This window comes from Musa acuminata, chromosome BXJ3-2 (genome assembly GCF_036884655.1).
Source record: "Musa acuminata AAA Group cultivar baxijiao chromosome BXJ3-2, Cavendish_Baxijiao_AAA, whole genome shotgun sequence".
Lineage (NCBI taxonomy): Eukaryota > Viridiplantae > Streptophyta > Magnoliopsida > Zingiberales > Musaceae > Musa > Musa acuminata.
In genome coordinates, this window is record NC_088350.1 from 34,942,591 (window position 1) to 34,969,984 (window position 27,394).

A 27,394-nucleotide genomic window follows, 5' to 3' on the forward strand; every position below is an offset into this window, starting at 1 on the left:
TGAATCACTATCTAACGATGAGGTATATTTAACTATTGAGCATTCCGTAAATAGATCATTTAATAAAGTCATTCTCCAATAAGTACTTGTACTGTATTCCTAATGCCCATACACAAGCAACTATAAAACCAACTACCTCCATTGTATGGATGAGTATATAGCACATCGGTCTGTTTGGTTATCTCGGTGTCCTTCTCGAATAACTTATAATAAAAAATATTTAGGATCTGTGTTTAAAGATGAATTGGTTTAATTATCATGATCTTATCATGATTCAATTCTCATTGCATATATCCAACGACATCACAATATATATTCATCATCTAATATAAAGTGAGAAAATATCATAATAATAATTAAAAAAATTTAAAAATTATATAGCATATCATATGTACTATCAATAATGTAATTAACTTACAATGCACCTATAATTAATAATTATGTTATCAGTTAACAACAAGAATGGATTGTGAGTCACTTGGAAGCGATAATGCATTAGAATGTAAAAACGATATAGAAAGCCTTAAAGCACTAAAGACCTTGGACTCACAACATTTTGATCTGATGGAAAACTCTTGAATTTATTAATTTTGCAAGGATCTCTAGTTCTCCTCCTCCACATCTTAATTTATGTTATTATAAACATCTTAGATCAGGCTTATTGTAGTAATTTTATAATATTTACTTATATCTCAAGAGATGATAACAGAGCTGCACATTGGTTATCTAATTTTATCATGTGTTAAAAGTGACATTCTTAATATGAGGAATACCTTAAGATTATTTCAAATTATTATTCTTAAGAAGTCATTAGGCGCTTGTCTAGGCACCTAAATGATGTAAGAATAGGCTAAGTAAGCGGGTCATGTGATCAACTTCAATCAGACATTGCCCAAACATTGGTCGATTGAAGTATCTCATCATTATAACCCTTCTTCTCCGATGATTATGATGTTTTCTTTAGTAAACAATGACAATATTTTTTCTGACTTACAACATAGCCTGCTCTTTGTTAATTCCTCTGTTTCTTTGTTAATTCCTCTGTTTCCTCGTGCTATTGCTTCCAAATTCTAAACTACTTATCTCTTTTTTTTTTTTCTCATCTCTCCTCCATATTATATTCTTAAAAGGGTCGAGATTCATTTTAATTCATATGATTTTGATTCGATCACTTAAGTTCTTATAGTTTATTCTTGTCTAAAATAACCCCTGTATTTTTTAAAATATAACATATAAGGCTCTTCTGTCAAATCTAAGTTAACAGATGTTATAGTTTAAAAAATTACTAATATAATGATATATATAATTTAAATTTAAAAAAATTGATGCCACTATCAATGACAAGATGAGACATTATCATTGAAGTAACCACCAATAACAGCACCGAGTTGCTACTATCTAGCAATGCGTCATACGTACGCAGCCTCTCCCATGCTAACGACAAGCTCAAGAGCTTCCGGGCCTCCCTCAGGTGAATGTGCGTTAACTAGTTTGATGCTAGGCATGTAATGATCTCCTAGTCCCTCTTTCTCCTCTTTGGCATCTTCATCCCCATCGCTTCCCACTTCATCCTCTCTTGCCTTCTCACTTGTCGTGCCTATGACATGATAGTTCAGCTCTCTCTCACCTCTTCCTCTAGTCTCTCCTATCTCTGTCTCTCTGCCTTCGTTCATTGCTATAGCTTCCGTCGCTTTCTCGATGAATCTTAACATTTTTTTTAAAACTTAAATTACACGTATTATTATATTAACAGTTTATTATGAGTTAGCATATCACGTAAGTAGACTATAACGTTTGTTAACTCGAACTTGATAGGAGAGACTTATATTGTATGTTTTTTTTTAATATATGAGTTATTTTAAATATGAGTAAACTATAAGACTTTAAGTGGTCAATGACCAAAACAACATCGCTAAAATGAATCTTAACCTTTGTTAGAATTCTAAATTATTATTATTTGTTATAAATTTAAATAATATTAATTTTGATATTATTTTGTTTTATTATTTTATTATTAGACTATGATAAATTAACACTTTAATATTATGTAGATAATTAAATGAATGTAATTTTATAAAATAAGTGATGATAATTTGAATGTGAAATCATATGCAACTGAAAATTTATTTTAATATTTGATTTTTTTTGCTCAATTATATTTTTTTATTTTGATGAGGGCCTCACTACACTAAGATGAGTGCCTAAACCAACTTGAATCTAGATATCTTGGTATTTTTGATAATATTATTTTTAATATATAAAATATAATAAAAATAAATTTTATTTTGCTTAAAAGAAAATATGCATGAACCCTTGAGTGGGTATATGATTCTTGGAAAGTGTCCATCTATTCCTATAAATAAATAAGGGTTGTTTATGATGTTGAAAGTGAGGAGCTGATTGTCTTGGACAAACACTGATTTTGTAAAAGGCTTTTTTTTTTAAATGAAGAAATAGAGAGCTTTGGTCGACTCCTCCATCAAAATCCTATCAATCCCTTGCTATCTTTATTTTTTTTTTCTTTTATCAATTTGGTAAGTTGATATTTTTTTTTTTTACTTTTGTGTTGTTGAGAAAACAAGAAAAAAAAAAGTAGAATCAGAACAAAATAGTGGGGTAATTTCAAAAGTAAATAGACATTGAATTTGCACCAAATGACAAGAAGGTAAATATTTAAAATATGATTAAAAAATATTTGCTATAAAAAAAGTTGATTACTTCTACAATGATTTTATTTTCTTGGTAGACTTGTCTCTTGGAACAAAATTGTGGGGTATTTAATAAGAAATAGACTTTAATTTCGTCCTAAATGATAGAAGGAAAAAATATATTATTAGAAAAAAATCAATTTTTGTACAAAATGATAAAAGAGGCATAATATATTATTCAAAAGGCCAACTTTGAGGGGTTTTCAAAAAGAAATATACATGGATTTTTGAGATGATTAATAAAATTATTATGGAGATGCGAGGTATCGATCCCCGTACCTCTCGCATGCTAAGCGAGCGTTTTATCATCTAAGCTACATCCCCATCAATAAAAAAAATATAATATATTATTTAAAAGGCTAATTTTGAGGGGTTTTTAAAAAGAAATATACAAGAATTTTTTATGGAGATGCGGGGTATTGATCCCCGTACCTCTCGCATGCTAAGCGAGCGCTCTACCATCTGAGCTACATCCCCATTGATATGTTGAATGTAATTTTATTCATATATATAAATATTTTTATTCATTAATTCAATTCCTAATTTTGGTTCTCATGGATTTGTGTTTGATAAGTTATTGATGTCACTGTTGTTGATATTTACAATCTCATAGAAGAGGAAAAAGAAAAATATCTGATGAGGATGTCATGATAATAAAACTATCACAGTGGATACTCATGAATTAATTAGAGATAATATGATAATTATTAGATATGTACTATATGTTGACCCATGATTGGTGAACTTAATGTTGTGGATTGTCATGCATCCGTGTCTAATTAGTACGTTGATGAACATTGACTCAATTTTTTATAATAATATATTATCTATAAACTAAAGATCGATTATTCTTAATACAAATAATGTAACGACACGATCCTCGTAAAACAAACACGCCCTAAAGAAATATTATATTGAAAAAAAAAATGCTATAAAGTCTCGATCTTGGCTTTGTTTGGTAATAAGATTCTATGCTACTAACGTTTTTCCTTCCTAATACAATTTATTATTAATCATTTAATGGCGTATATCCATTAATATGCGCCACTAAAACTGTGAAATTGATGTGTTCACTGCATCGGATGGGGGGAACGAATCCTGTTCGAGCATTAACAACGATCACTTGGGTTGGGCCTTCACCCGCACCCTGCCACGATCTAATTGATTCCTCGCATCACGCCACGAGATAACGATCTATCACCGGGAGGGTGACCTGGCGCACTTCGGGTCAACCCCTATGGTCTTCGTATCTCAAGTCGAGATCGGACATGAGAAACTGGTGTTGCATCGAAGGGTTTTCCAAATCTACTTCGTTCAGTTAACCTAACGCCCAAAGTATAAGCTTTATTTACTGAATCACCACCACGATTCTTACCGTGACACGCGACGTGGTATCTTTATTTACCGAATTGCCACCTTCAGTCATAGAGTGGTTACACGCTTACAGCTCTCGACAATGATTCGCGGCACAACAGTCAGACACAAGTCATGAGGAAGACGTGGCGCACATAGAGCACGGTGCGGTTCTTGATGTGGGCCAGCCCCTATTGTCCTTCGTGTCCGAGCTCGTAAATTTTCTGGGACAAGTTTCGACTTGGGAAAGTTGCGTCCTCTGGCAGCTTTATCCACATCTGCCTCGTCACTTACTATAATACCCAATTTGTCGTCTTTATTTACTGAATTATCGTCACCATGCTAACTTCGGGACGCAACGTGACATCTTTATTCACCTAATTGCCACCACAAATCATACCGCCAGTGGTTAAAGCGCTCCTCCGCCCCACCCATTCTCAATAAACATCTCCCGCTTCCGATCGTTTCCGCGACGGAGAGATGTTAGGGTTAGCGACCATTCATGGGGTCATCGTCGCTCTTGCGGTGGCAGTGCTTTGGGCGGGGGCGTCGGCCGCCTTCTTCGAGCCCTTCAACGTCAGCTATGACCACCGGGCGATCATCATCGGCGGTAAGCGCCGGATGCTCATATCGGCTGGGATCCATTACCCCCGAGCGACGCCCGATGTATGACCCGTGACTCTTGGTTGGAATTGTTCTCAGTTTAATATGGGTATTCCCTTTTAGGAGGATCTCGGGTCAGTGACTCGATGAATGTCTTTCATTGTGTCCTGTGCGCGACGGCTATGGAACCCGATCATGCTGTAGCTCATGGGGTAGATGTTGGAAGATAATTGTTAAGAAGATAAAATTTGCCTTGGATAATTTGATTATATGCAATCTTGTATGTAATTTAGGTTATACGTCCAATTATATTTATTTTATCATTTTTATTTAGAATAAAAATACATATACAAGTAATATATTGGACTTGCACCAGGACAACTTACCGTTTGTACTTCAATGCCAGAGAAGTTATTTTAGGTTTAGAAGTGGTAGATCATGATGTATTAGGTGACATAGATCACCTACCATACCTGATTGGAGAGCTCCATCAAGATCTAGGTCGAATCTTAAATCCAAAACAACTCATTGGAAGCATGTTTCTTGATGGTGACATCATGTGGTTCTTTCATTTTCTCTTTTAGTACTTTCATCAAACTAACTCCTTAGACAAACCACATTTTATTTTGCCCCCTCTTATTGAGACATTGAGATGGTAAGGAAAAAAAAATCTCTAAAATATTATCTAAGGAAATGATCTATCTTGCTTCTTAACCAGTAAGATTCTTTCAAGTGACCATACACTATTTGGGGTTGGTTGATTGTAGTGTTGACAAAGCAGATCAGAACAGGGGCTTAATTGTTGGATTTATTTAAACTTAAGTCTTCTTGTTATGCTATCTCCATTTTCATTGAGAAGGAGAGACGCCTGTACTGTCATCAAACCAAATTTATTGGTAGGCAATATGTGCATTCAACTTAGTTCCTTTCCTGTACTATAATATTTCCTTTCTTGGTTTCTCTTAGCGCAATTTCCAGGTGCAGGTTGGTGAACCTTTGAGTTGTTCAGTTTCCCATATTTTATATCGGAATCTTATAGATTATATACTGTCAGATGTGGCCTGGTCTGATAGCCAAAAGCAAGGAAGGCGGTGCCGATGTGATACAAACGTATGTATTTTGGAATGGGCATGAACCAATCAGAGGTCAGGTATTGTGCACAAATATTTTGCCATTGCAGGTTTAATTGCCTTTATTGCATAATGACCTCAGCTGTTCATCTTACTTCTGATGTTTCCTTTCCAGTATAATTTTGAAGGAAGATATGATATAGTGAAGTTTGCAAAGTTGATTGGTTCTCAAGGACTTTATCTTCATCTTCGTATTGGCCCTTACGTTTGTGCCGAGTGGAATTTTGGGTCTCTCGTTTCTCTTTCACACTGCTTCATTCTTTTAGGAACTGTATACTTTTATGATCAATGCTTATTCTATTAAAATTTTCATCTTGAGGTTCAAATTCTTTTTATGAATATTAATGTTCACTTTTTAAGTAAAGGAGTTACTTCACTACTTGCCTCACCTAGTTGTTTATTGCAACTATGAACTATGCATTTATATATTTTTTTTTTCAGTCATTGGTGGCTTAATATTGGAGTGGATCACGAAGGTTAAAATGAGTTCACTTTCAAATTAGCTACTACCACAGAAGCACCAACAAACCTGAAAAATTGAAAATCAACTGTTTTCAAATTCAAACTAAAACCATATATCAGATAGGCTAAATGAGACAATGCTTATATCACAATCGACAAGTGTGGTCAGATTGGGATTTCCATTACAGCATGTTTAACCTGCTAGTGACACTATTTTTTCTGTTAGTTTGACATCTTTAACTTCTAAGCTAACATCTGACGCAAAGGTTAGCCTTGTTTTATTGTTACACTAGTTTGATGAATTTAAATCTTGTATTATTTTTCTTAACAGGTAGGTCATAACCTATTAACTAGCTTAGATGGACAGCTGTTAAATTACTTGTGAAATATCCTTATCTGTTGGATTTTTCCTTGATCATTTAATTCATCATTTTTGATCAGCAAGATGCTGAAGTTGCATGCTTCCATTTATAAATCTGTTTTGGTGGCTGACCACTTACAGGGGCTTGCATGTGTACATACTAAATATATCAAAGTTGGGCCAGATTTTGGTGATTGCATTTCATCTGTAGGTGGCATTTTTAACTTTTTTCTTTACTGAGTATTTAGGATCTGCCTTATGGCAGTGTTTATTTTGAAAGACAGTTCAAATGTAGGGTGACCAATTTATTCTTGACTTAGTAGTTTGGATCTGCCTTCTTGAAGAACAGTTCAAAAGTAGAGTGAAGTAGTGAACCACCTGTCGTAAAATTAGGATTTTAGCAGAAAAGCCTGCTGAAGACAAGCTTTCACTTGTCTCAAGAATTGGTACAAATTGAATTATGGTGTTTGATATTGTGTGTCAGCTTCACAAAGTGGCAGTAATACCATGTTTTAGGTTTCAAACACCTTTAAACACAGACAAATAACAATATAAGTAATGAGATACCAAAACAATTGTTACAGTTTTTAAGCATATTGTCCACACATATTCTGGGAAAAAAGTGCAGTAAGGTGGACAATAGGACTTAAGTTTATGAGGATAGTGTTTTTCCTTGAACTTTGTGTTGAATCTCGGATTTTGATGATGAAGTCAATTGTCATTTGTTGTCTAATCTATGTGTTGAGATAAGTGTGCAGGATTAACTACGATGAAAGATAGACAAGCAGCAGGAGTTGCGCCGGAGTCAAATTCATGATCACGTTGGGAGTTCGAGAGTTCGACGGAAGTACGGACGGTCGTCGGAGGTTCTGCGAGAACAGATCCGAGAAGTCCAGAAGCTTGCCAAGCGAAGCTCGTCGGAACTCGCCAAGTGGATCGTCGCAAAGTCCAGGAGTTTGCCGGAAGTCCGCAGAAGCATCACCGAGGGTTCATCGGATGATCGACGGAAGTTCGCCGGAAACTTGCCGGAAGAAGCGATTGACGCACCGAAGCAAAGCTGCAGAAATTGTCTTAGATTTAATCGTAGTTAGCACGGTGATTAAGTTAGAAATGGGAGGTGATCCCATTAGCTTAATCCTGGGGCAATTGGGCCCCTGAAGAACTCAAGTTGGGTCGAATGGTTCAACCCATTCGAACCCAAGAAGCTGTGGGAGGTGCAACCGCCCAGGCAGGGAGGTGCCACCGCCCAGGCTAAGTCTCCCAGCGAGACTGGGAGGTGCAACCGCTCCAGCCAGGCGGTGCAACCGCCCAGGGCTCAGTCTCCAAGCGAGACTGGGCGGTGCAACCTCCTCTGTCAAGCGGTAGCACCGCCTGAGCTCAAGTTTCGAGCTCTGCCTGGTGATGCAATCACCGAGCTCAGTCTTCGAGCTCTGGAAGAGATGTACGACCTCTCTGGCCAGGAGATGCACAGCCTAAGCTCAGTCTTCGAGCTCTGGCAGAGAGGTGCAACCACCTCTGGCAGAGAGGTGCAACCACCTCTGGCAGAAAGGGGCGATCACCTCTGGCAGAGAAGAGAAACTTCTCTGGTCAGGAGATGCACCGCCTGAGCTCGGTCTTCGAGCTCTGGCAGGAAGGTGCAACCACCCCTGACAGAGAAGGTGGAACCGTCCGAGCTCAGTCTTCGAGCTCTGCCAGGCGGTGCCACCTCTCCAGTCGAGAGGTGCAACCGCCTGAGCTCAGACTTCGAGCTCTGCCAGGCGGTGCCACCTCTCCAGTCAAGAGGTGCAACCGCCTGATCCCGGAATTCCGGGATTTGATCGTTTTGAGCTCGAAATTTGAATTGGGTTGGGGCCTATAAATACCCCACCCATTCAGCACTGAAAAGATACAGACCCACACCGAAATCTTGATCTTTTCTGTGATTCTAAGAGCTCAAAAGTGTTGTAAAGCCTTTAAGTCTCCTCCTTCTGTTCTTCAAGTTTTCAGTTGTAAAGTGAGGAGAGAAAGGTCTGTAAAGGTTGTCTCCTGAGCCTGTTAAAAGGAGAGAAACTGTAAAAGGGCAGTTTGGCCTTCGCCCATTGAAGGAAGGCCTCTAGTTGACGTCGGCAACCTCGTCGGTGGAGGAAGCCAAAAGTGGAGTAGGTCAAGGCTGACCGAACCACTCTAAATCTCTGGTTTGCGTTTATTTTTGAGCACTTTATCATTACTGCAAACCTCCTCCATTACTACTGCTCTCTGCGCTTTCACGAACAAGTTCTAAGTGCTGTTCTTCCGAATCTGCATTCAGACGTAAATTCGTATTTTCGTACATTACAGTTTACGTTTACGTTTGATTCTGCAGAACTGTCTTCCGTGCTTTTACGAAAGAGTTTCCTTGCAGTTTACACTTACATTTTGATCCTATTGATAACTGCAAACTGTCCTCTACAATTTTACGAACGAGTTTCAACATTTAGACGTAAAACTGCATTTAGACGTAAATCGGCTTTCCTCTCACAATCATCAGTTCTCAGTTCACGTTTACGTCTTGATTTCAACTGCATACTGCCTTCTGCGAGTATACAAACGAGTTTCAGAGTTTAGACGTAAATCTGCGTTTAGACGTAAAACTGCGTTTAGACGTAAATCTGCGTTTAGACGTAAAACTGCGTTTAGACGTAAAACTGCGTTTAGACGTAAATCTGAGCTTAGACGCAATCTGCGCTTAGACGCAAACTGCACTTAGATACAAACTGAGAATTAGCCTTTGCATCATAATAGTTTTTTTTTTATTGAACGAACGCAGCTTTTGGTTTTTAATCGCTGTAAGATTTCCGCTGCACTAATTCACCCCCCCCTCTTAGTGCTCTCGATCCTAACACTTTGAACATGAAAAGTCAGCAAAGATTGAAGCAAACTATGCAGCCGATTCAGTTGAAATTGAAGGATCACTTCATGAAGCTGAACATATGGGGAAGTGATGTAATCATAAGGGCCCAAAAAGCACCATATCTGCTAGTTGAAGTTTTTTTTTTTTTGTGTGTTTTTATTCATCCCTATTTCTTGGCTATTTTTGTCTTCTCTAAAGGTTTTCATTTGATATGTCATATCAGGATGTTGCTCATGAAGCCATCATCTTGCAACTAAATGTATCTTTACAAAATTTGATACGGTTTAGTATGGATTTGGTGGTTAAATATGGAAGACTAAAATTCAGCCTGTCTTGTGGCTCATACAACAAGTACTGATATATGAAGTGATGAGAACTATGACTATGATTGAGAGATGGGGATGGTAGCAACTGAAGACTTTGCTAAAATATGCTCATCTTTTTCAGTGCCCATATATAGTTATAGCAGGAGAGAGCACAAATTATATTGTTGAATTATCTTTTGTTAATGTAAGGCAGGTACTTTTAACTTGATGCAATTCTGGGACGTTATCTGAGTTATAATTTTTGCTTTTTACATGTTTGCACATTTTATAGTATCAGTCTGGTCCTTCATTCTTTTCGATGCTCAAGTCCCACAACAATTGTAACTCTGGCAGGGATAATCACAGCTTGAATATTGTTATCTGGTTAATTCTTAATTCCCACTGTGTATGAATCAACATATGTGTTGTTATCATGAATATCCTTATGATGTTGTTGCTAACTCATTTGTACTTATTCTTTCTTCCAGAGGTTTCCCTGTTTGGTTACGTGACATTCCTGGCATTGTATTTCGAACAAAAAATAAACCATTTGAGGTATCATGATTTTTACCATAATGTGGCATGTCATGCATCCCTATCATGCTTTACTGTTACACATTTAATGATTTCTCATTGTAATTATCTATTGCATGTTGCACCATACGATAAATTGGTAATGTGCAGTGTCATGACCGGTAATAATTTACACAAATGGGAGAAAGTCACAGCTGATCTTTGTTCCTGAAGAAAAAATGATGCCTAGACAAATAACAGTCTTGATAGTTTTTAGCCAATAGGAATTCTTGACTATCTCGTGGTATTATACTTTTCAATTACTGGTTTTACTTTACACTCTTCTGGTGCTTTTGGTGATCCTCATGATCTTTTTGGTTCTAATGTTTTAAGTTATGTGTTGAAGTATCTGGAATTGACAACAGCTTTGTTCTGTCAAATCATTATGAAATTTGACTAAACTGCAAATTTTCTCTTCGTTTTCATATTTGTAGATTTTCTCATGTATACTCTTGATTTCTTCAACATTACTTTTGTCAAAGTGATGCTGAACTAGAACTCTGGATTGACCACATCCAAAATACCATGTTTTTTCAACTTATGAAGAAGCAGAATTGAAGCCTGTCATGCTTTGCTTGAACAATAAACCAGATTTAAATGTCAATCCATATTGATTATACTGACTGATGTCTTAGTGCAACGTTGTAATGGCATGCATTATACTGATCACTCAGACACTTCAAATATTTTATATAATATTTTTCCAAGTGTTGGATCATGGTAATAGTCTGATGGTAATATTTTATACAATTTTACTACATGTCATGGATTATACCATGTAGTAATAGTCCGATGCGAAAACATAACGTCCGTGTCTCAATTCCAAAGGAAAGAAGAGATAAAATTGGCTCAAGTTATCTTTTATATTTGATAAACATGATATGATTCTTGGCACATTGGGACTTCTACTTGCCTGTTCTGTAGTACATATATTGATAAGGTTCTCAACTTGTGCAGGATGAGATGCAGAAATTTGTCAAGAAGATTGTTGATATGATGAAACAGGAAAATCTTTTCTCATGGCAAGGTGGTCCAATCATCTTATTGCAGGTTGTATGAGAATGTGTGAACTCCATCCTTGATATTCAGTCTTTTGTTTAGAAGATTTGAAATAACACTCTTGTTATTCCTTTTACATACAACGAGCCTTGAGCTACTAGTTCCACTGGTTGGCTCTCATTTATGCCAATACTACTGTATGATAAAGCAAAACATCAAGATTTCAAAGAAACAATAGACTTTATATTTCCATAATTGGCTTGTAACAAGGTTGAACTAGTTTATAACTCGCGATCTTTGCTTTCTAAACTAAAAGATAGATATATAGAACTCACATAATTATCATTTAACAAAGTCTGCAGAATGGGATGATATAATGGTTATAATCTTTAATTTGCTTACCTTGTGCTCTTATGTCTAAAATTATTCCAAATACCTACTTTTTTTCTGAAAATTTGAATGGGCAATTTCTTTTTCATTGGGAGTGAGAGGAGTACAAATGATTCTACTTCCTACATATAAAAACTACTGACCTCTGAACGGATGCAATACCAAACAAGGACTACAGTACCACCCGAAACGGTATGGTATGAGTGGTATGTACCGGTTTGAGCATGGACCGATACACGGACCATCCTCATTTCGGATAGTCTGATTAAAATAATAAAAAAGTAGAATAGTGGTGGGGCCCTATCTGACTCAGTGTTAAAAGAAGAAAAAAAAATAGTGAGCCCTCTTCTCGTAGACGATGCTGCTGCCCTTACTACTGCTGCTTCGCCATTGCTTCCCAAGTACACTGTTGCTGTTGCTTCTCCTCCTTCTCTCCTTACTTCGTCTTCCTTCTTCCTCCTCCACTTCCTCTTCTTCCTTCCTCCTTCTCTTGTGTTCCTCTTCTCCCTCATTTTCTTTCTCTCCAAAACATCGGTATACATCGACGTACCATGTGTCGGTACATCGGTACTGACCAGTATGTACCAATTCGATAGATCTCTGAAACGGGTCCGGTACCGAAAATGACAAACCTTGATACTATCATCTTAGTTCTTGAACTTTTCCAATTACAACAACGACAACAACAAAATTTTAAGTCCAACTTTTCCCATTATTACTTTAAAAAGATAAAGCTGCGAACCTAACTAGCAGCAAAACAATGCCTTGTAGCTAATGTATGTGGGCTATATGGCTTCATCACCTTGGAAGTCATCCTGATTCTAGTGTTTCTATTGTTTATTTTGATGTAAGAATAATCGCAGTCTCGATTTTCGCATTATAAGTCTGCCTGAAGATACTTATGAAAAATCGATAATGCATGCTTATCTCTAGCGTGTGTTCTTGTAAGGAATTAATTCCTATTGTTAAATTGATTGCTAGGTTTGTAGACTTCGTGCTACAGGAGCTTGCTAACATCTTGTTGGTTGCAAATATATTTGAATTTTGAAATACTTCAATTGACATACAATAAAATTCAACAGATTGAGAATGAATATGGAAATATTGAAGGGCAGTATGGTCAAGGTGGCAAAGAGTATGTTAAATGGGCTGCTGACATGGCACTTACCCTTGATGCTGGCGTACCATGGGTTATGTGCAGGCAAAGTGATGCTCCTGAAACTATTGTAAGAATATTCACTAAAACCATTAACTTCTATCCTTTTTGCTACTTTGTAATCTAGTTGGTAGCATTTAATGAACTGAGCCAACTAACATTTACAATTCTTTGTAAAATTCCATACATTGAGTTCCATAACTTGTCAAGAAATGATTCTTGATTAGATTCTTCATCTTCGCTTAATTTTGATTTTATATGGCAGATCGATTCCTGCAATGCATTTTATTGCGATGGTTTTAGGCCAAACTCTTACAGGAAGCCAGCTCTTTGGACTGAGGACTGGAATGGATGGTATGATGGTGCTTACCATTGTCATTCTATTTTCAGCTAATTGTAGTGCTTATTGTTGTCATTCTTTTGCGAACTAATTGTGGTGGTTATCTTGTCATTCTTTTGGGGGCTATCATTGTCATTCTTTTGCGAAATAATTGTAGCGGTTATCCTTGTCATTCTTTCGTGAACTAATCAAGGTGCTTATTGCTGTCACTCTGTTGCAACTAATCACTGCTTTTGTATTTTTTGATTGTGATGTTATAAGTTATTTGACTGGCATACTTTTCCAGTAACTTGCCTGTCTTGCTTCCTAATATCAAATGGCTTTATGCTTAACCAAAGTATAAGAGGTTCTGGAATATATTCATTGCCATTACTGATATTCATTAGCTTATCCTGCTTCTTGTTAATTAGTTTATCTAATGCATATAATATAACATATTTGTGCCAGTTTATTGGTCATTATAAGCTTGTATTATTTGACATATACTAGTAATGTGAATTCTCTCTTGGAACATACTTCTACTGAATTCTAAATTGATTTCTACATTCTTGTATAAATCAATCCTACCCTTGTTTTTCTGCAGTGAGTAGTCCCAGGCAAAACTTTTAGGCTGCTATTCTGTTGGATGCATGAAAATAAATACATGTATTTTTGCCCTTTTTTTTATATATACCTGGTTCCAAACATATGATGGTTCATTGGAGCAAACTCAAAATTATGCATACTTCAGGTATGCTTCTTGGGGTGGAAGGGTGCCTCATAGACCTGTTGAAGACAATGCTTTTGCTGTTGCTCGTTTTTTCCAAAGGGGGGGAAGCTTTCACAACTACTACATGGTAGTATGAATATCCAAACTTAAAATCTTTACTTTTGCTGTCTTATCTTTATAAAATCTATGCTTTAGAAGCAGATAAGCATCATATTTGATCGAATGCATGGTTTGCAATACTGTACCATACTGCTTGGTTCGGTTGGTACGTATCAATCCGATAGAGGACCGGTACGGGTGGTATATCGGTACACCTTAGTGTATCGTGTGTTGGTACGTTCAGTATAGCTTGGTACAGCTTGGTACATACTGTACCAACAGCTGATCGGTATACTGGTATGGTACGGTATTTAGAATTAATCTATTCATATATGATGGCTGAATCATTGCTTATGAGCTGGTTCTTATGTATTCTTAATATGATGCTTATCTGCTTTATAACAGCTAAAGCAGTTAACACTTTGAAAACGGCGGATAGAGTGAGCTGCTAAATCATTACTTTTGCTGTCTTATCATTATTGGAAACAGTCAACACTTTCATTTATCAAATGCTATGACGTTTCCTTTAACACAGGTGGACCGTATCAGTAGATGTGTTTCACATGTCACAACATTTATTTTTATTATCCAAGTTGCGTTGAAGTTCTTAATTCTTATTGAGACAAATTTTAGCAGTATAAGTGATAACAAATTTTTTAAATGAATATTGACTAGCATCTATTCTGTACACATTTTAGTAATCCACTTCATGCTAATATGCCATTAGATGTTGCAAATGATTTCAGTTTTTTGGTGGAACAAATTTTGGTCGGACAGCTGGTGGTCCCTTACAAACAACTAGTTATGATTATGATGCTCCGGTTGACGAATATGGTATGTGAAACTTGTGGCTTTAACACAGCTTGTATGTTAGTTGCTTAGTGGGCAAGCTTTAGTTATCACCATGTTGAATTCAAATATTACTTGTATCTTCTGAGATGAACAACACAAACTATTTTGGGAACAATTATCGTTGCCTGACAGCTGCCATCTTCATCAGGCCTTTTGGCTCAGCCTAAGTGGGGACATCTGAAGGATTTGCATGCAGCTATTAAGCTTTGTGAACCAGCTCTTGTTGCCGTTGATGATGCACCACAATATGTAAAATTGGGTTCAATGCAAGAAGTATGCTTCAAATGCTGCTACTCGCCACAGACTGCTTTATTGTTAAAGAGTTTTGCTTAATTGACTATTGTTTCCTTTTGAAAATAATGGAGTGAAACTCCCATATAAAGAATCGTGTCAAATACTTGGACACCACATCCACTAGGATTAGAACCTATTACTGCATCAAGATGAAGAGGGGAACCAAGCAACCAATTACTAGGCAAAGGCCCAATTGACATATAGAGATTATGGTTTTATTTCAATTCATGTTTACGTGAAACTATCCTTAGATGTTGACTTCCATCTGAGGAAAAAAAAAAGGTTTTTGATGTTTACTCTTTTCATTTGGTGACATATAATCACTTGACACTTCATCGAAGTTGTATCAGGTAAACATCCTTAGAAACCATGTTGACTTCCATCTCGGGAAAAAAAAAGGTTTTTGATGTTTACTCTTTTCATTTGGGGACATATAATCACTTGACACTTCATCAAAGTTGTTCCTCTTGATATGAGTATCAAGTATTGTTAATTGTTAAATAGTAGTAAAACACAAAATTTGATGATTAATTTCCACAACATCATAGTTTATATTACTTATGATGTTACTTTTTAAAAGTTTGGATATATGGATGTATGCCTGCAAATCCACAGAGCCATTTTCGCACTTGAATGTTGATCAATACCATCATGACCACAAAATCATACCATGTTTGGTATCTTTTGTAGCAAATTGCCATATGACGTGGGAGTGTTTGGTATCTTTTGTACCATCAATACCATCAGGATGTCTCTTGCAAGTTTCATAAGTTGCCACATGACATCGTCTACTACAATCTTAAATAGGTTTTCAAGACTGCTCAAAGAAGAAGAGCAAAGGAACCTAAAGAAAAAGGAGACAATCTTTGAACTGCTAGTATATACTTTAAAGTTAAAATAAATATTTCTAGTTCTTCCAGTTTTACATAACCATAGGATTCATCACATGTTAGTGACATTGAGGCAATGAGTTGATTAGTCTTTGAATTGTTTCAATGTGGGCAATGCATAATTACTTTCGTTAGCGAGTTCTTAAAATTGTATAAGTTGTATACATATGCAGTCTAGGTGCTGAGTTTTAATGTTGGTGTAGGTAACATGATATCATGCTCTAATTAGTTGATCTTTTTGCTTAAGTTCTATTTTATGACTGCAGGCACATATATATTCCAGTGGTTTTGTAGACACAAGAAAAAGTCTTCCACAGAATGTGAGCATTTGCTCAGCGTTTCTTGCAAATATCGATGAAAGAAAAACAGTTACTGTGCAAATTTTTGGTGGATCTTATTCTCTGCCACCCTGGTCTGTAAGCATTTTGCCAGATTGCAAACATGTGGTTTTTAACACTGCAAAGGTTAGATTTCCATATCCAGGTTCTAAGATGTTTGTTTGAGATTTGATTAAACGATAAACCTTTGCTTTAGTAGAGTTCTATCATTTTTATCTTTTACATCAAGAGAGAAAAACACAGTAATTTCAGGAACAAGACATTTTGATGGTGGCATTTCAACAAATATTTGATACTAAGTTCATCATGATTGATACATTTGTTCTTTTAATAGTGAATAAAATATATATTATTTTGATTCTCGAGGTCCAACCCAAAAGTTGATATGGTATTTCTAGGGCAACCGTGTGATCCTTAGTTGGTGGCAAGTTTACTTGTATGTGGAAGCACATAGTTGCAAAGTGATGCACAAGGAACAAATGGATGTGGCAGTGGTTTCCATCAGGCATTGCCATTCATGCTCCTTTCGATTATTTGCATGGCATTATGGGCTTATAGGGTGCATATAATTGCTATAATGATCCCTTTTGAGGCATGGATTAAAAACACATGTTTTGATATGCTAAACGTTACTTTGATAACCAGCAGTAGAGATATTCTATTCATGGAATCTTCCAAAGTTAGCATTGTGCTCTGAAGTTGCCAAAATATTATGAAAAAGTATTGATGAATTAGTGCAGAAACAATGTACAAAAATTGTTTCTACTGTCTATCATGCTTTGTAACCATGTAACTTTTGATAGTTTCAGAATTTATTCAAATGGTGGTTAACCCTAGGCATGAGCTAGTAACTTTCAGGTATTTAGGATGGAGTTTTACTAAACTTTAATAAAAATTTTGGTGTTGGGCCGGTAACGACCTTGAGTCAGAAGGTCCAGTCAGCTGGGCCACACTATTCTTATGGTCCTTTAGGCTTACATTGGCATTGCAGAAACAACCTCAACTCATATCCCTGAAGTTCCAGCTAAAGTCTAAGCTTTATGTGATCTTATTCATTCACGATGTCATTGGAATTGGAGGATGCCCAAAGGTGTACGTAGGAGAGCTATTCTTATACTAAGAATTTTGGCCTAGTACATATAAGAGTAAGTGGACTGGGTCAGGTTATCATAATGTAGCATGCCAAGCTTGGACTTCTAAAAGTGGAACCTTGGCCCATTCCATTATCAAGCCTTTTAGGAGCCTTCTTTGATAATGAACTTGGAGATTATAAATTGAAGAATAAAGAGTATAATACATTAAATATACTTGGAATATTGTTGGAAATGTAATATGAAATTCTCACTTAGGTAACACAGTTTGTTGCATCGGAAATAGTATGTTTGTGAAATCCATAAATTTTTGGCTTATCAAAGTGATTCCTTGTGTATGGAGTTAATTTTCTAGCAATACTCCACAAACCTAATTAATACTAAAAGCAAATTGTAACACTTGGGATTTCATAGAACTCTTTTCTAACTTTCACCGTGATTTTTAAGAAAGAGATTTAGCATGCTTGTTTTTATAAATCTCATGTAATGGGGTAATGCTAAACTCAAGGTTTCAAATCTCAATCATACCAGTTAGTACAAACCAGATTGTACTGATTCAACCTAGAGTCAGTATCAAAACATATAGCTTGATACCGGTACATTATCTTTCATGTTTTTTTATTACTTTATTCAACGAGAATAGGTCATACAGGTTAGCATACTGACTAGTATATTGGTTCCATATCAATCTGATAGATTACTGAAATTGGGATTGGACCAAGATTGAACTTCTTGGCTAAATTAAGCCATTCCATAATTAGCTCACCTTGGGTGAACAAGGATTGCATGTTCCACTATGCCACGTCATACCTATGATGACTAGGATATGCCATCACACCAATTGCATGTGCTTGGCTTGTGCCATCTTGTGTTAGTTCCTATTTCAAATTGTATGTGGCAGCGATGATGGCAATTACATGTAAGCTATAAAAGATGTTACTAAGGGTGGAGATCAGGCCCAAATTTCTTTTATAAAAATTCATCATGAAATTAGTTTTCTTATTAGAATATGGTGATATATCAGATAATGCTGATGGGCTCTCTTCAATCTGTTTACCTTTGTAAAAGAGGGATGTGGATCACACTTGTACTCTTTTACCTAAATGACTGGCTCATTGATATGTAACTTAATGACCAGATATTGTAAATGAAAATTGATACAGATATATGTACATAAGTGATAAGACTACTAAAATTTGCTGCTTTCTGATCCAAAAGCTGCATAATAGGTGCGAAGGAAGAATATTGCCATTTTTTTTTTCTTTGTACTTTTGACTTTATCTAAATTGAATTATATTTATCAGGTAGCTACTCAAACTTCAATCAAAACAGTTGAATCTGCTTCTCCTAGCTTTTCAAACACAACTGGAACCGGAGATATAATTCTTTATGACAAAGATACTTATATTTCGAAGACATGGATGACTTTTCATGAGCCAATTGGTGCATGGGGCGATAACAGCTTCAACTATCAAGGCATATTAGAGCATTTAAATGTTACAAAGGACATCTCCGATTATTTGTGGTACTCTACAAGGTAGATCATGATCAGAAGCTTTTGGACTACTATATGTGAGCTTGCTTATAAAGAACTATTGAAAAAGAAATTCCATGAATGTATGTACATACAAGTATACAACTCATTTGATGGGTGACAAGATATTAAAATCTCGTGTGAGACAATCTGTCAGCACCTTCTAGTTTCTGGTCTTATACTTTTTGGCGTTCTAGTTTGAGTTTGAGCCGACAATGATCGGTGTAGGTAAACTTCTGTATCTTGTTATAATTTTTTCCTTTTCTGGTGATGGAATATTCGGCAGGTTGACTGTGGAAATAAAGTTAAAAGTTTGTGTTTCCTGAAATCTTAAGTGGAAAATGAATCTGGAGTCTTCTTAATGGTATAATTTAGTGATGCTTGAAACTAATACATATGTTGAAGAGGAGCATGATATTGACGTGCTTTGACATTGTTAGGGTGAAATATCTCCTTCATGATGTTTTCTGCAACATAGGTTTTTGAGTCTCCCTTATGTCTCTAAAACAAAAATTTATTTGGTAGTTGGTGCGGCTTCTTGATAGCCTAACTGTGCCTCGAGAATTGTAAGGATTTTTTACCTTAGTTATATTCATGTTTGATTTAAAATTTAAATAAAATATATATCAAAGTTGGAACTACTAGCCTTGTCATGTTTTGCAGTTCACAGAAGATTTTATTAGAAATGAAAATTTAATAAGTGGTACATTTTGTTCATTATATGTGATTATAATCTCTGTTACTCTTAACATGACTATCATTTGTTTCAGAATAAATATAACTGATGAAGATATTACATTTTGGGGGGAAAAGGGCATTTATCCGTTGCTTACGATTGACAAAGCACGTGACGTGGTTCGAATTTTTGTGAATGGTCATCTTTCAGGTATCTATTAATCTCTATAGGTTAGTGACCATGCACTTCTATACCAATTGGTTACCAGTGTATGTTAATATTTTGTCAGCAGGCTCTCAATAAGACTGTAGATGCATATGATGTTATCTAGTTTTGCTTCACATTTCACAAATTTATTTTTTAAGCTTCCTCTTTATTCGTCTAACATCTTTCTGAAATTTAAGCCAGTCAAGTTGGTAAATGGGTTCCAGTGAAAGAGCCAATTCATCTGGTTCAGGGATCCAATGATTTAGTTTTGTTGTCAGAGACCGTTGGCTTGCAGGTACTGTTTATATGTGGTAGACTTTTCTTTTAATTTACTTAGTGCCATTTTTCTCAAGAACTCCTATTATTTTCATATGCATCTTGCAGTATTCGAAATTGAAAATCTGCTTCTCTAATGTATATATTATTTTCAAGGCAACTGCTTTTTTAAAATGTTTATGTTACATTTAAATATTATGTTTTCTACAGAATCGTGCAAATTAGGACATTAAAGCTTGTTGATGTAAAAAAATTTGCAGATTGATATTTACAATTATCATGGGGAATAACTAAAACAGGACTTAGGATTTCTAAGTTTATAGTTGAAGATTCTAGAGAAATTTCATGCTTTTGTTGTTTGGATAGTTTTGTGCCGATGATTTGTGGGTAATACTGACAAGAAGTGAAACCTTGGCAAGTTGGAATCCAATTTGGATACATCATCTTTGTCAATGTATACTCAGCTTGACACCTCTAAAACAGCCTTGATTAGTTAAATTGGTTACCAGGCTGGCCTCCCTGAGGAGTTCCTTGTTGGATATCTACTTTCATGTTGATGAACCATGACAACTCATTCCATTTCCTGGGAGCCTAGTATATCACGAACAAACTGTATTTCTATCCTCGATGACTAGAGGAACCTTGTGAATCACTGGAGGCTTCATTAGAAAGATTTCTGGAGAAGTCTTCCTCTTCCACAACTCGATTTGGTGTCCACGATGTGAGAGATGAGAGTCAGGACTCAGGGAGGGTTTTAGTGGCCCAACTAAACCTCAGTCGTTGATTGAACTTGAAGGATAGCCAGAGATGTTATGTCCTGAGACACTTGAACATGACCCAAATTCCTTACCAAGCACTACTTTGACATGATCGTGATCCTTGGAGACCCAACTTACATGATAACGCCCGACTAGATACATAAGGTGTATATAAATAGTCACGACTCGTGATACCCCATCACAGGCACAACATACATGTACTAAGTGCAAGAGCTAGAGTAACATTTTTACAACATTCACAAAATAAGCAGAAGCAAACTTGTAATCACTTATTACAGTAGTCAACAACTGTAAAATTCGACCACAATTTGCAACGTAAAGTGCTTCTATCTTGCTATAATATTCTCAATTTTAGAGCATAAAGCAATATCACTGCACCATGAATGGTTCCGGGGGGGAAGGTTGGGGAGGGAGGGAAGGGGTCGCGCGTAGGGCGCACACTTAGTCCATTTGTTTTCAACAGCCTCATCCTTGACCACATCGACATCATCTTTCTGGAGACTATTAATTGTACTTGAAATGTTCAGTAAGGGTATGCATATCAAGTAGCGCCTAGTACTAAATTTTGAATTAAACGTTATAATAATCATAATGTTCCATAAATTAATTCTTGATAGTTAAACATGGGCATAACATGGTATGAATATAAACGTAAACATGATATAACATAACATGGAATTTTATTCATCTCCTTAATATTACCATATATCACAGTTTTGTTCATTTTATACATGCCTTGCATGTATTATGTCACTTACATGCGAACATTTGCATCATTTCAATATATGAACGCTACACAATTTTGTATTTCTATACATTATATTACATAGTGCATTTGCAATAACATCTATCAGCTTAGCCTTCTAACCTAAAGTTAGATGACACGAACATTGACACGTAAGTAGCACTCACATCGACACATTAAACATAACGTCTATAAATCTTTATAAAATGTGTACTAGAAACATACATGGATGTACTAATATGCTGTCCTATAAGCAGTCATACCTAAAGGACTTCGTATGCACTCACTTGTGGGTGCATGGCTTAGCAAGGCATTTGTTCAGGAATGACCATATAGGCTTTAACTTGAAAAATCATGTGTGCTTATATATACATGTAATATGCTGTATGCTTATGCAATGGTCATGTACATGCTAAAAGCCATAAGTTTGCATTTTCAGATATCATGAAACATGAACACCTTATAAGCATCTTATTCATGGCATTTAATAAAACAAAGTATCAAATCATTATTTAATAACCTTAAATAGGCAAAAGTATCTAATTAAACTAAATAACTATAACTGACAATATGCAGAACATTATAACTGCTATAATTATGTAATAAATATCATTAATCAATGAAAATATACAATTATCATCAATTGATCATATAAAGTCAATCATTTGATCATATAATCAATAAGTTCAAGTATAGCATGAAAGATTGAAAGGCATTAATTTAGGCACGTGGTTATATATATATATATATATATATATATATATATATATATATATATATATATATATATATATATATATATATATATATATATATATAATTCAATATTATCTTATTCATTAATTCATCATCAATACTTTTTCAAGGATATACACAAATGCAAGTAACTGTCTTTGGTTGATGTGTTATTCTTTGATCATTTTGTATCTATGACATTTATGCTATTCTGCATATTTCCCTTGAACAAACTACTCAACTTCCTGTCAAAATTAACAATTCAAATCATATCCCAATCTCCTGTCAGATGTATATTGATATGAGTTTCACATCCTTGTTAATCACCCTCAGAACACACCTAACTCCAAACTGATTATGCATTTTTTTTATTGCACTGTAGAATTATGGTGCTTTCCTTGAGAAAGATGGGGCTGGGTTTAGAGGGCAAATAAAAGTGAGTGGCTTGAAAAATGGAGATATTGACCTTTCTGATGCCCTGTGGACATATCAGGTATGCTTTATTCCTTTAAGTTTAAAATGCTAGTTATAATATTTTCCTATGAAATTCTTTCTACCATCTCAATAACATATCCTATTTTGCAACAAGCCGCTTTTGTTATGTTCTTATGTAGCTTTGATATAACATATTGATGGGAATTTCCTGCATATTACTTGCTAGTTTTGTTGAGGAAGCTTTTACAAGAATATTCACTATCTCATGAAACTGTAATTTTAGTTGTTATTTATGGAAGAACAGTGCATAATTAGCAACCATATGGTGTCAAAATACTCAACAATATATGTTTTCTTGTGAGCATGAAATCAGGTGTATGTTTCTAGGACCCAAACCAATGGACACCAAATAAATCGATAGTACGCAACATGTTCCAGCTTTTATTGTTTAATCAAGATGTAGGGTTTTCCTTTTCTCGTTTCTGATTAGCATGCCTATGCTGACATGGCATTGTCACAGTGCTTACTAATTGCATGTACTATGCCACTCATTGGTTGACAATATTATGCCATAGAAATACCTCTTGCTGCTGAGACAGGTTGAGTTTTTATATGGATAACAATCAATTGGAACAACTTGAAACTTGAAAATGTTTTACTTTCTAATATGCATTTGTAAATTATAGGCCAAAGAGCAAACAATTGATTGGATATTTTAATTATTTTTTGAGTTAGTTTTGGGTTTATATTTTAACAAACCATTTTTTGAGTTGGTAGTTTGCTTCACAAATATGCCATACGGTCCCAGCTATTCGAGATTGGCAAAGTAGATCTTTCCCTATCATGGGGCTCTATTGAGGCCTACATTAGTCAAATGAAGAGGATTAAATCTTTTTTATTGTCTCTAATAAAGTGTTTTTAGGTCTTTTTTCTACCTTACCTTACACCACTAGTTGTAGTTGACTCTCATCTTCTAACAGGTGCATCTATGTGTCTTCTTTGAATATTTCTATACAAATGGTTTTTCCTTGTGTTATCCTTAAGTCTTATGTTCTTAACTGTCCCTAATTCTGTATAAATGTAAATGTTTTGTTTTTTCTTTTCTACCAATAAACAGTAATCCATCCCTATCTCAGTGATATTAACTTCTGTATGAGTTATTTTCTTAGTTGATCATTCTGATTTATAAAGCATAGCTAGCCTTGCAATCATAATGCTTAGCAGGTTTAACAAAGTATTTTTTGGGAATTTTAAATGCCAGATTTTGGCCAGAAGGGCATGGTAGGAAAGGTTGGGTGAACATCAAAGTGTTAGGTGAATGTTTGCTTTCTAGTACTTGTTTCGAAATCTAATGGACTACACAAAAAATCATGACTAGGGAACCTGAAAAGACTACTGCAATGAGTTTCCCACTTGCAAGTCATGGACAAAAAGGGCAGGCATAAAATTGTTGAAAATGATGACTATGGAGGAAATAATGTTTTCCATCTTTTCTTGTAAAGTTTACAATCTGATGATATGTACGTGTGTGTGTGTGTGTATATATATATATGTATATGTATGTATATACATATACACATATATACAGACATATACATACATATATATACATATATACATACATATATATATATATATATATATACATATATATATACATATATATATATATGAAAATCATTGGTCACTTAGTTCAGTTTCTTATGCTTTGCAGCTTCTTGTCTTCAGAATTACCTGATTTCTTGATGCTAGGAGTGATTTTACATGTTCTCTTTGCTGAAAAATATAGGTAGGACTGAAGGGAGAGCTTGCAAAACTATATACTCCTGAGAATCAAGAGAGTGCAGATTGGATTGGCGTGCAGCCAGATTCAATTCCATCATCCTTTACATGGTACAAGGTAAGCAATTTTAAAAAAAATAGCTGAAAAACAATTCAACTTCTAAGTAACCTCGTTTATATGGTTTACAACCAGCATTTTAATCTTTTCTGTTGACCAAATACTGGCAGTTTGAAGTTATAACTCCATATTGCAATACTTACCAGTATATTATGTTTTTGTTGTATTTTAACATAACTCATCATTAGAAGTAATATCTCCCTATTGCAATATTTGTTGGTAGAATATATCTGTGTTGTATACTCATATTTTGTTGTAATAGTTTTCTTAATTGTCCTTTGTATACTTCATTATATCATTGATTCTATGCCTTTGTATACTTGGTTGTATCATTGATTCTATACCAACTCTGAAGCTCATTATATCTCTGATCTGGAACATACTTGAAGACTGGCAAAGTTCAAATTCGTAAGCTGCATGACACTTGATTGCAGAATAAGGACCTAGACAGTAAACACATGCAGAAGGCTAGCAGGTCATTTTAATATTGTTTGTATGAATGTATTTCACAAGATACATTGACACGACAATGATGTTATAGTCTCTTTATTCTAGTCTTAGCATGAAATGTTAACAGTAAAAGTTAAATGAGTTAGCTCCTTTGGTTTCTTGATGCAGACAACATTTGATGCCCCTGAGGGTGACGATCCCATTGCCCTCGACTTAGGGAGCATGGGAAAAGGCGAAGCTTGGGTCAATGGTCATGGAATTGGACGATATTGGACACTAGTAGCTCCAAAAAATGGATGTCGAGATTATTGTGACTATCGTGGAGCATACCATGAAAACAAGTGCACAACCAACTGCGGCCTGCCCACTCAAAGTTGGTATGTTGACATGCTACTTAAAAACGATAAATTTAAATTACTGTTTAAGTTTTCCTTACTGCACATTTGACATAATTAACAAATTTATATTCCCTTGTAATCATTATATATATTCTTGTGTGGGACTTGCTTTAGAGGAATATATAGCCATTTAGAAGGAGAAAGAAAACAGCCAGCTTCTGTTTGCAAATCAAGAAATTGATCTTGTTACCAGTGTGGGAGTAGGCTGTCTTAAATTAATGTCATTGCTGAAGATTTTATGTCGTTGTTAACAAGGTCTACTACATTAAGAACCATAATAATATTTTCAGGTACCATGTTCCAAGAGAATGGTTACAGGCTTCAAACAATCTACTAGTGATATTTGAGGAAACAGGTGGAAACCCCTGGAAGATCTCTCTCAGAGTGCACTCCACCTTAACAATCTGCGCAAGAGTGTGGGAAACCGACTATCCACCTCTTTCAACCTGGTCACATCCAGATTTTGTGAACCGCAAGAATTTGATCGATGAGGTCGCACCAGAGATGCACTTACGCTGCGACGAAGGGCACGTCATCTCCGCCATCACATTTGCGAGCTATGGAACACCAAGTGGTAGCTGCCGGAAGTTTTCCCGAGGAAAATGTCATGCAGCAAGTTCCCTCTCTGTGGTGACAGAGGTTTTTGTTCACATTATCTCGTTTTCTTTTGTTTTTTGTTTGTTCTTTTGAGTACTAATAATTTCCTGTATTTTTCTATTTTTGGTGCAGGCATGTCAGGGTAGAAATAATTGTACAATCACTGTTTCAAATAGGACTTTTGGTGATCCATGTCGACGCACTACCAAGGCTTTAGCAGTTGAAGCAACATGCACATCCATCACTGCGTACCAAAACGTGTCATAGATCTCAAGAATTAAACTACTCTTATTGTTGAAGATCTTCATGTTCTGGTCATTGTTATATCTAAAGTGTAAGCATGAAAATATGTCTACTAGAAATCATGGAAATAAATATTTTATTGTATATTTGTGATTGTTCCTGTGTTCTTGATGCTCTTGTTTATTTGATAGACTGTTAAGGATATTATTATACCAGTACAAGATCAATTACTTCCAGCCAAGCAGAAGAATGATACTGTGTCATCGATGCTGATTTCGGCTAAAATAAACTGCATCGTGGCCCATAAAATTAGCTATCTTTAAGTGAGGAAAGGACACGATCAAATTTCTCCAATATCAACAACAATGAGAACAGTTTATTATTCACTAAATTAATATGTCTCAAGCTCAAGTTTGTGTAAACATGTTCTGCACACGATTTAATGTAATACTTATGGAAAAAAAATATATATGCTGATAATAAAAATGACAATGATCATCATGTACAATCCAGAAAATCCAACAAGCTAGTCTTGTAGTGTTACGTACTTTAATTCCTTTTTTCATACTGTATCGTCCTTTTCCAATTTAAGAAGAAAAATGCAAGATTTGGGTTGTGATAGATATATCAGCTCTACAATTTGTGTCTCTTGATGCTTTTTAAATATATGTTTTATTTTCTTTCCTAAAGCTTGTTGGTTTTGTCACAAGATTTTAGCCAAATCCAGATCCATTTGGGTATAGGTTTCTAATTTACAACTTGAAAATGAAAATTATTGGTTTGATTGACTTCTATCCTCTAAAAAGGAAAAGAAAAAAAAGAATATTCACAGCAGGGTCTGCAGTATCGAACTGTACCGCCCGGTACGGGCGATACGTACCGATCCGATTAGTTGCC

The 27,394-nt window shown here is 35.5% G+C and overlaps 1 protein-coding gene and 1 non-coding gene across 11 annotated transcripts; one reads left to right on the forward strand and one right to left on the reverse strand.

Annotated features, from left to right (window-relative positions):
• Nucleotides 1-3,112: 3,112 nt before the first annotated feature.
• On the reverse strand, nucleotides 3,113-3,185 carry TRNAA-AGC (transfer RNA alanine (anticodon AGC)). Its single transcript has one exon. It is a non-coding gene; the product is annotated as a tRNA-Ala (tRNA).
• A 1,252-nt stretch (nucleotides 3,186-4,437) lies between these two features.
• Nucleotides 4,438-26,643, forward strand: LOC135584719 (beta-galactosidase 15-like). Of its 10 annotated transcripts, none has more exons than XM_009392110.3 (19): nucleotides 4,441-4,727; nucleotides 5,719-5,814; nucleotides 5,910-6,022; nucleotides 10,280-10,346; nucleotides 11,322-11,414; nucleotides 12,836-12,979; nucleotides 13,175-13,263; nucleotides 13,980-14,085; nucleotides 14,804-14,891; nucleotides 15,058-15,182; nucleotides 16,360-16,557; nucleotides 18,827-19,059; nucleotides 19,827-19,942; nucleotides 20,137-20,234; nucleotides 22,857-22,967; nucleotides 24,699-24,809; nucleotides 25,428-25,636; nucleotides 25,948-26,296; nucleotides 26,387-26,643. In XM_009392110.3, the coding sequence occupies exons 1-19, from the start codon at nucleotides 4,542-4,544 to the stop codon at nucleotides 26,519-26,521; spliced, it is 2,667 nt and encodes an 888-aa protein (XP_009390385.2). In that variant the 5' UTR covers nucleotides 4,441-4,541; the 3' UTR covers nucleotides 26,522-26,643. The 10 variants fall into 10 exon arrangements, 9 of the variants coding, with proteins under 9 accessions (XP_064994598.1, XP_009390385.2, XP_009390386.2 ...); XM_009392111.3 differs by having other exon boundaries at nucleotides 4,441-4,671; XM_065138520.1 differs by having other exon boundaries at nucleotides 4,679-4,727; nucleotides 5,719-5,809.
• The last annotated feature ends 751 nt before the right edge of the window (nucleotides 26,644-27,394 follow it).

Bases quoted from the DNA above. Each gene is read 5' to 3' on its own strand.
- LOC135584719 (XM_009392110.3), top strand. From the start codon at position 4,542: ATGTTAGGGTTAGCGACCATTCATGGGGTCATCGTCGCTCTTGCGGTG. The intron at 19,943-20,136 runs GTATCTATTAAT...CTGAAATTTAAG, and splicing joins TGTGAATGGTCATCTTTCAG to CCAGTCAAGTTGGTAAATGG. The intron at 22,968-24,698 runs GTATGCTTTATT...TGAAAAATATAG, and splicing joins ATGCCCTGTGGACATATCAG to GTAGGACTGAAGGGAGAGCT.